Source organism: Leptinotarsa decemlineata, unplaced genomic scaffold, assembly GCF_025532065.1.
Source record: "Leptinotarsa decemlineata unplaced genomic scaffold, Ldec_3_MD MMD2_tig00026361_RagTag_RagTag, whole genome shotgun sequence".
Taxonomy (NCBI): domain Eukaryota; kingdom Metazoa; phylum Arthropoda; class Insecta; order Coleoptera; family Chrysomelidae; genus Leptinotarsa; species Leptinotarsa decemlineata.
The window spans coordinates 1,048,172-1,058,266 of NW_027412704.1; the positions used below are offsets into that span (position 1 = coordinate 1,048,172).

General features: G+C 36.7%; 1 protein-coding gene across 1 annotated transcript; it reads right to left on the reverse strand.

Annotated features, from left to right (window-relative positions):
- Positions 1-84: 84 nt before the first annotated feature.
- On the reverse strand, positions 85-5,199 carry Adar (Adenosine deaminase acting on RNA). Its single transcript, XM_074185117.1, has 8 exons — positions 4,895-5,199; positions 4,082-4,594; positions 3,878-4,025; positions 2,406-2,668; positions 1,703-1,965; positions 1,216-1,367; positions 756-1,083; positions 85-340 (listed from the first exon to the last, which is right to left on the reverse strand). The coding sequence occupies exons 1-8, from the start codon at positions 4,995-4,997 to the stop codon at positions 236-238; spliced, it is 1,875 nt and encodes a 624-aa protein (XP_074041218.1). The 5' UTR covers positions 4,998-5,199; the 3' UTR covers positions 85-235.
- Between the last annotated feature and the right edge of the window lie 4,896 nt (positions 5,200-10,095).

The window sequence follows — 10,095 nt, forward strand, 5'->3', positions numbered from 1 at the left end:
ATCAGAAAAGTGCCCCCTCGTCTACATGCCTGTTTACTTTATCATCTAGTCTTACATTACGAAATCGGCGCAAAAAACGAGAAACAGATTGAATTCATTTACTTTACTTATTGAACAAATCATGGTCACACTATAATTCAGTTACTTGAAAATCTACTCACATTTGATAGATTCTAATGAAATAAAAATTGTATTTTATACAAAAAGAAACACATCACATTGTTATATAATACTTCTATGCTGATGGAGACAGTTCGAACATGTCCTGTTCGACTGGTTTTGAAATCCATGTCCCCAAATGTGCTTTTTTGAATGCCTCGAAAAGGCATTGCTTCGCCGACTGCAAAAGTAAAAAAAATATTTATAATAATGTGATAATGAATAACTATACTTATTTATACTAATTTATTTATCTATCAACTCAATTACTATAATAACAATTCATTTGAGCGATAAATAAGTTACAAATAAGGCAGCGCGCGTGTTAATAAAAAAAATACTTTTTTCAAATGAAGAAATAAATGTAAAGTGCGTTCGAATTATATCAATATTACGTACAGCGCCATCTGCCCGCGAATAGATCAAGCAATAATGTTGATGTATCAAAGAGGTTGCGTACAGCGCCATCTGCCCGCGAATAGATCAAGCAATAATTCCGATAATTCTGTCAAATACAGCTCCCGAGCTTAAGAGTTACAAACAAACATGCATACAGGTGAAGCTAATATAAAGCGTGAAATAATTAAACCACGTACCGTGTAATTTTGCACAGTCTCCTTGGCTTCAATCATCGTGGCGGGCAGAGTCTCGATACCTGACAAGTTGCTCAGCTTCCCAAACAGTTTGACGAACCTTTCGCCCAATTTTTGCTTGGACACGATCGACACTCCTTCTTCGGGCTTGCCAATGGTCGAATTCACGATTTCGGGCTGTCCCAGCCCACAGGTCCAGATCACGGAAAAATTAGGCGCCTTCTGCGGCTGTCGAACTTCCACCGACGTAGCCCTCCACATCGCGGGTCTGTTCAAGAGATAAGGAGGGGGCAAACCCTGCAAACTCCCTTCGATGCGTTTGCCGATGGCTCTAAAAAATAAAGGGGACGTGAGACATGGTTCGAGTATCGAGGCACTACCAAAACCGTTCAAACCAGTTTGTGTTGGGCCGTTACGGTTGCTAAATCAACAAAGTAGTACAGTATTCAATGCATTATTTTACCTATGAAGATGGGTCTCCCTCATGAGACTGCCGAGAATGATTGATTTCAAGTATACCGGTTCAATAAAATGTGACAACAGAGCCCCTTGTAGCCCCAAGACGTTCCATCGGCATATTTTATCTGAACACGACATAGTCAAAAGTCTTTCTCCCTGCAAAAAAAACACGCATTCTGAGATTTATCAACAGTTTATATTTAGACAGCAGTATGATAGACAATATGCTAACAGAATACCCAAAATCAATCAATCAAAACTGCTTTATTGCCTATAATAATTCTTTAATGACTAATCGCGTGCCGTTGTGCCGCCGTGATGGAATCAAATTACTATACCGTTACTATACTAGACAGTTACAAAGCCTGGCTTTGTAACTGTCTAGTATAGTCTCCTCCAGTATAATTTCGGTGATGAACAAAAATCCAATCGAATGAAGTATTTGTGAAAGAATTCAACAGTGATGCTTCAAAATATAATGCTCAACTCACCTGAACAATTCCATCCCACGTCTGAATAGGAGATGTATTTTTGACAGGAATTGTACCTTCTCCTGATTCGATTTTCGACCTCAACTGCCCCCTCGAAACCCTGTTGGGGTGTTTATCGGTAGAGACGTTTTCTTCGTGGGGACTGAAGATTCTTGCGTCTCCACAGGGTGCCGTGTTGATGTATAAGTGGAATTCTATGCCATCTTTTAGTTTATATCCTTTTCCGTCTATTTTGGGTTCGAAAATCGAATGGGGCGCAGTATCTTAAAGCACATGATTTCAAAGATGATACAAAAAACTAAATGGGCAACTGAAATACTGCTTTTCTCTTTTTCGAAAATGATTACGTGGTTTTGTGATGGTGGTTCCAAGTTAAATATAATGAAATACAAATTTATGTTGTGACAAACAAATCAAATTGATCAATTCAATAAAATTAGATGATATAGTGTCAATATTCTTGAAATCTCATATATGAGTCAATAGTTGCATCATATTTTCACTATTGAAGAATAATTGTGTTTTTCCGAATAGTGAGCAAGTTGATATTTTCCAGAAATTACATAATTTTGGAACACTTGAAAGTTGATATCATTTATAAACCATAATATTTTGACGATTGAATTCAAATTAAAAAATAACACAGGAAAAATAATTCTATTACTCAAGAATTCAAAACGAAAACCAATCAAGTTTCACTCACTCTCATCCAATAACATTTCCAACTGGCTATAGAAGTAGTTGATCAGACATCTTCGTGCTAAAATTTCCGCATGCATGTCATTCAAGGAGGCCCCGTTGATGCTGATGTACTCTCCAGAAACACATTTCGTGCCGGTCGTAACACAAATCACTTCGGCGTCGTCCAAAGAACCGTCTTTTATCATCACAATCCCGGCAAGAACTTTTCTTTTCATGTGAGTTAGATCGTTAGCCATAAGGTCACAAAATTTCTCGTTGACCAACCTACGGAGACGCCCATATTGTGAGATGTTGGGTAGAAATACAGGGTTATCAATGGTTTAAAACCTCCAAAAACACCAATAGGTTATATACAAACATATCAAAACTGATTTATCAATATAACAACAAAATAATCATTTACTTACAAACACACATGCCACACAGACATACACCAACAGACACACAAACGCCACAAAGACACACGTCATGAAGCCACACATATACATACACGCCTCACAGACATATACGCCACATAGACACACAACACACCACAGAGACACATGCGCCACAAAGACACACGCCAGACACATACGCCACAGGCATGAGGTACAGACGCCACAACGAGGTGAGCCACAAAAAGCCACACAGACATGAGTCATAAAAATCCCGACACATACAATGAACCACACACGCCACATACACACACACACGCCAGAGACACATACGTTACAAAGACATATATGTCACAAATACACACACGCCACATACAATAAGACATACCGACACATGAGGCACACACGCCACAAAGACACATACATGAGCCACATACGCTACAAAGACAATTACATGAGCAACACAGAAACACATGTCACATAGGCCACGCACGCCACATACATAGGCCACACACACATATACTCCACAAAGACACTAAGCCACACACATCACCACCACACACGCCAACGCCACACACAGCTACACATACATACACCTAGCACCCCCCACACACATACTTCCATAGCCACAGGCACACACATAGCCACATATACACAGCCACATATATACAGCCCCAGAAACGGCCACATACCCACAGACATAGCCATATATACACAGCCCCACAGACAGCCACATATACACAATCCCACCGACATAGCCACATATACACAGTCCCACAGACATAGCCACATATACACAGTCCCACAGACATAGCCACATATACACAGTCCTACACACATATACCCACACCCACACGCTACATACACACACACATAAGAACATAGTGAAGTCTGAAACATTGGCAAAAAAAAGAATTGTTTTTTTTTTGAGAATAATCAATCCTTTTATGATCCTTTTATCACATGAACCTTTTCGGAAATGAGTCATTTGATCCCTACACTAGTTAAGTCTAATCATTCACCCTGTATGTGATACAATATTATAAAATTTCATTCGATATGCTTGTTGGACAATGGCTTATAAAAAGACGAAACATACCTCCCCACTACATCAGCTTTTTCTTGATTTTCCTTACTCGTAAAGGGTACGTCAAGATTTGAAGGTCTTTGGTAGTCTTGGGAATAGTTCACCAATTTATTCAAAGCAGCAGAGGCTGCCGCATTCTTTGCCAACTTTTTATTCGATCCTGAAAGAAGAGAACGCATCAACAGTTATAATAATGAATCATAGCACTTGCCATACCTGTTCCTTGAAAGGACTCCCCGTTGATATAAATGGTCATCTTGAACCTCCCGTACGGATCACTTTCGTTCGAAGTGCACGTGAATTCTGCTCCCGGGTACAGCTCATTCAGTAGCATGAGGGGTCCTTTCTCGCCCTTATTGAGCGAAGGAGGCTTCACATTCTTATTTTTCGTGACGACCTGGTCGGACGTGAAATCCGTTCTGTTGACTTCAATGGAATTTGTCGAAACAATCATGCCATTAGTGGGGAGTTGAATGAAAGATTTCAGTGCCTCAGAGGCCGCCTCGGTCTTGGCGCTTTTCTTGGAATTGCCGGTACCATAGTACTTCTGACCGTCGACTTCGACGCACACTCTGAATGTTGGGTTGTGAGAAGGACCGGATTGTTCGATGATTTCATATTTGAGTCCGAGTTTCAACTCGTTCAGAACCGATATGGGATTTTTTTCATTGAGAGTTATACTTCTGACATCGCTCCTTCTCTTTTTGGGAAATAGTGGTGCTGGTTCATCTGGAAAATGAATAACTTCAAGGTTAAAAAGCAAAAAAGTGGTTTGAAAGCAACTAATTGATACTCATTGAACCAAAAACGAATAAAGTATTGTTTTGCTTCATTTAGCTACAGTAAGAATGTATTTCGACCCAATTAAAATATTATATTTCTTCAATTTCCCAAATCATTTCATATTTTAAAACATAGAAAGTTGTTAAATGTAATTTTCTGGTTACACAAACAATACATTTAAATCAGGAATAACTGTTGATAAACACTGCATTGCCTATCAAAGTTTTTACCACATAAACATGTTACCTTCGGCTGGTCGTTTCAGAAGTCCATTATCGACAGAATCTTGACTTTGGCTTTGACTCTGACCCTGTTCCACTTCAACTCCTTTTTCATTTTCGGCAGTCATGGCGACCGAAATATGATTAAACCCTATCGACCAAGTCTTAGTGAAGCGAGTACTTATGAACCTTTCCTATTCTGTCAAGCGGAGGCGTAGATAAATAAAATACACCAATATCACAAATACACACACACAAAACCACTTTCTGATAACAAAATAGAAGTGCTAATGCTACCTAACAATTAACAGTGAGGTTAAAATATGGACTGGTCATTAAAGAGAGAACATCAACTCCAAAAACTTAGTAAGATAGAGATTCACGTCTTGGCATTTGCGTTACTTATACACTCGACGTGAAAATTTTTGAGATTTGATTTGTCGAATGATGGTGTGACGTAGTCGCCAAGATCTTGTCTGATTAGCAGGTAGATATATGTAGAAGTGAAGTCACGGACAGTCTATATTATCATGTCTATGACAATTGATGGAAAACTTCTTCTTCTTCTTTTCGATTCAATGGCCTCAGCAACTAAGGCTATCTGGCCAGTTGGTAACGGAAGTTGTTGTTAAATCCAAATGTGGCCACACTTAGTGGACCTGGGGCGTGCCCATCCACAATTGGGTTGACATTATTATCGCAGTCTCTCAATGGTATTTGGTTTATGCCGTTTTACTCTTGAGACTGCTCTGACATAGTTCCTTTGATTGATCTGCGAAGAACTGGGTGGTGAAGAATTTCCCATTGCACCAGGGGACTCAGTCCCCATGCTAGTATTGTTAGGGCACTATCACTACTTGCAGTGTAGCAAGTAAAAATAAGGGTAACTCACAGTAATCCCGTGAAAAAAGAGTCACTAGACTCACTAACTAGTTTTTCAACACAACCGAAAAAACCACTCAAATTTTCCGATAAATAACCAGATCTCTGCACACTCTGAACGTTCCAGGTCAAAGCATTGATGGAAAACGAAAACAATCAAATGACAGCTGTCAACTGTGATACAAAATGTAATTCCTTATCAATATTGCCAGTTGAGCCAGGTTGTATTCGAAATAGATATACATCTATTACTACAAAACATTTTCATTATGTTCTTACGCAGAAATACAATCTATAACGTACAAATCAAACTTTGGTTAAGTTAGATTACTGGTTAGTTTTTGTTTGATCAACAAGCATATACTAAAAAAGTTTGCAATGAATGTAACGTGCTGACATCTATTGTGTTGAGTACAAAGTGTACATGCGAGGAATTAGCTGTCTACAGACGCTTATCATAACTTACAGTAATCATCAGTAATGATGTAAATTCACAGCGACTTTGTCAATTTACAGTTGTAACTATGAATTCACACTTATAATTGTAAATTCACAGTTATAGGTGTGTATTGTGGAAAAATAATATAGATTTATCTGGTCCTACACTACGCTTCTATTAAACCTATATTTTGGAGAAAAAAGTAACATTCTTTGTAAATAATCAATTTCAAATGACCCATTAGGTACATGTAATAAATAAAATTAGCGCATAATCAATAATCTTTGAGTAACCTAAATTATTTTAAAATAAGCACATTTGGACATGTCGATTTTATCGCCCAAAATTAGCGATATTTCATCTTCCAAAAGTTGATGAAGAGTTCTTTTATCATATTTGTAGATCCAACAACTACCTTCGGCAATATAATCATACCGTTTTGGTCCTGATGTAGGTGAACTCAACCAAATCTGTTTATTTGGAGATTGCCTGTTTATAACGTACGTTCCATATTTGCCAAGATTGACATTCAACACTCCACTCTGGAAAAAATAATTGAGTATAGTGTAAAATTATTGTTATATGTTCGCTTGCAGATATAGATTTCATGGAAAATAGTTCCGTTTAGGTTTGAATCGACAATTGATGATAATGATTCATCTACAAAATGACGACACAGCAAGATGCATGTAACTTATAATATTTTTTAATTTTAGTTATTTGTCTTCGGCTACTGATATGATATTTTGAACAAACTCAATACTAGTACCACTACAAGAGACATATTGATTTCAACTACAGTACTCACACTGTAAGATATATCAGCGTTCTCCAGTTCTTTTCTTGATTCAACAAGTTCTTCGAAAAACTCTGTCAAAGATTCTAACGTTTCGTCGCAAGCTTTTTCGAATGAATGTTCTAGATTAGCATCTGTACAAAAGCCTAAGTGGTGGTAAGGAGGTACCCTCTGTCTTGCAGCACAGAAATTCCCATTCGAAATAGTTTCATGACTGTGGGCATTACAAGGTGAATAACTCTTGGTTTGCACATTGGAACTTAAAGATATTTTCTTCGAATGTTTTATGTTTGAACATGCAGGGCGAAGAAATTTTGTGAGCCTGAGCATACTGTTTATGAAAAATTAGAAACTGCAACTTAGGTTTCAAGTTTTCAAATTTAACTTTTATCAGCTTTTATTTAAAAAAGGTTATGTTGTGTTTTGATCCTTCTTCCTCTTCTTCTTTTTCCATTAATGCCTTCAGATGCCAGGGCTACCCAGCCAGGAGTTCCAGAATCATGTTGCCACCACAGGTGGAGCTCACACTGAAGTGGATCTGAGTTGGAGCCAAACCCACCTGGGTTTGTGCTAAAACAAAGTTCAACTGCAACTTGAACTCAATTAACGAGCAATGCCCGACTGCACTAGCGTGTAAACACTAATGTGAGGTGATGCACTACGGTTACGTGTATGGGCACTGCGATCTCTTCGTATTCTACTCTTCTTTTTGGAAATGATATGAGTTATCTAGGCTATTCAGCCAGGCTTTTCTTTTCTCTCCACTTTGGCATGTTCTGTGGGACTATCATTTTAGGAGAGGAAGAGCTTACAGTTCAGATAAGAACGAATTTGGGAAAAAAATTGAGAAAGAAACCCAAATGCTTTCTCTTTGTATCATCAATATGTTTTTGCAAATTAGTTCTGTCGTTCAATCTCCTTTCTAAGAGTGTAGAAAGTGAAGATTTTGTTCCTGGGTAAATATTTGTTGTGTGGTTCAACCATAGTATAAATCCTTTTATCTTTATACTATGGTTCAACAAATGAAAGGTGTTGATTGAAAAGAGTACGGAAAATAATGTGACGTCTTTACTATAAATACATTATAGTGGCTTGCCTAAATTAAGGGATTTCTTAAAATAATATGAAAATTATATTTATTTCATACTGTGCAGTATATCAACTTACCCTTTTCTCATTTACAGACTAGAGAATATGACTAAAACATGAATAACTAGCAAAAATGGAATAAAAGAACTTATGTGTTGAATAAAATGAAATACATTTTTAATTGAATCAATTCAATTGATTTGCTATATTACACCATTTTTTTCAAATATACATTGAAACTCTTTTAAAAAAGTACCATATTTCTTAAAAAGATTTACAGTACAGCACCTAAGCAAAATTTTACTGTTATACCATCTGTTTCATACGATAATTTATTCAATCCAACTATCACACTTCACTTTCTTCTAACGATGTGAATCAATTTTGTTTTCATTGTCATGGCATTTCGCTAATCATTTCACTAAATTCGTCAACGAATACTAATGAGACAGACAACGTGTGTGTATAGCGGTAAATTACTTTCTATTTACTGCTATTTGCTTAAAACCAGATATATTCATACTTCCTACACATGTGTCTGCAGCATTATCATTCAATTGAAAGAGTTCTTGGAAGGGAAACTAGGAATTTTGCAGCATTCGTCGAATGAAATGATCTGAATTCATTTTTGAGAAATGCTTGACGTGGGATTCGCTTTTTGCCGCACTTTCACCGTCCTTCATGTTATGAGTTTTTAATCTTTTTTCTCTGAATTATCATGCCCCACTTTACAAATTATTCCATTCGTGCCCGAAACAAATTATTCACAGGGTATTTCCAATACGATTGCCAAAGAGATTCAAGATAATTTCATGACTTGAATAACATTTTTCTGATGATTCCTAGTTTTCGAAATGAAATGTTCAGAAGGGAATCAAATTTGACCCGAAAATTATTGATAATAATAATGTTTATTGTCATGAGATTCCAAAGAATATTGACATTTCAAGAATACATAGAGTAGATATATACAGAGGCGGCGTAAGGCCTCGCGGTGCAAAAGGGCCTCATACCTCAAAGCCGAAAATAATTAAAAAAAAAGTATAGAGAATCCAAAAGTACACGCCATGATTTTTTTATGAATGATACATTAGAAAAATCTCAACCCGAAGATATTCCACTCATCAGAGGACGAACGCTGATAAACTATATTATAATATAAAATTAATCAACTGAAAATGTTTATCTTTGTCGTTTCTGATTATTCGTTTCTATTTAGTCTGGCAATAGTACTTGCCGTTGAGTTGGTATCGCGGGGAATCCCCGGTCAGAGACCACGGGACTTCCCCATGTTCCCATATTATGATTTCTTAAAGTATTTGATGTGAGGATCTCACAATATAGAGTTGTTTGAATATATAATTTTTACTTTGTCACGATATGATAATTATGTTCATAATTTTTTCATTACCAGCAGATTCTTGTTGATTGAAAAAATACGTATTTTACAATCAACAAGATCTGACCAATACTCGATAAAAATCAATTTATAACTCACCAACAAGATATATTTTGGTTCTCACATGGTGCTTTCTCAAGCAGGAAATTCCTGCAGGGAAATCCTGCTTCTTTTTATAAGCTCTGCAACTTGATTTCAACATTCACTATTTTTAAAATTCACCACAATTTATAATATTTTGACAAAAAGAGGCCGATACTTGCAGAACGGTGGAAACTACAAATTGTTCCCAAATAGTTTATCTTTGAATCGAAACGGTTTCTATTTGAAATCGATTCACCGTTTGTATTTTTCATAAAAAACGGATTGTTGCTATTTCAAAACTCCATTCCTTCTAAACGAGTTTCAAGGCTCAGAGGTTTTTGCAATGTTCGAACTTGTCCTTATGAACAAAGTGTTTGGGAATTTTGTACGTCTTCGATAGCATTTTAAAAATAAATTATATTATTGTTTGTTCTTCACGAGTCTTACTTTTCTGCGGTCTCAAATACGTATCTATTGAACCTCATTCAGAACCATATATTATAGAAGGATATGTTTTACAAAGATATTTCTAATGTA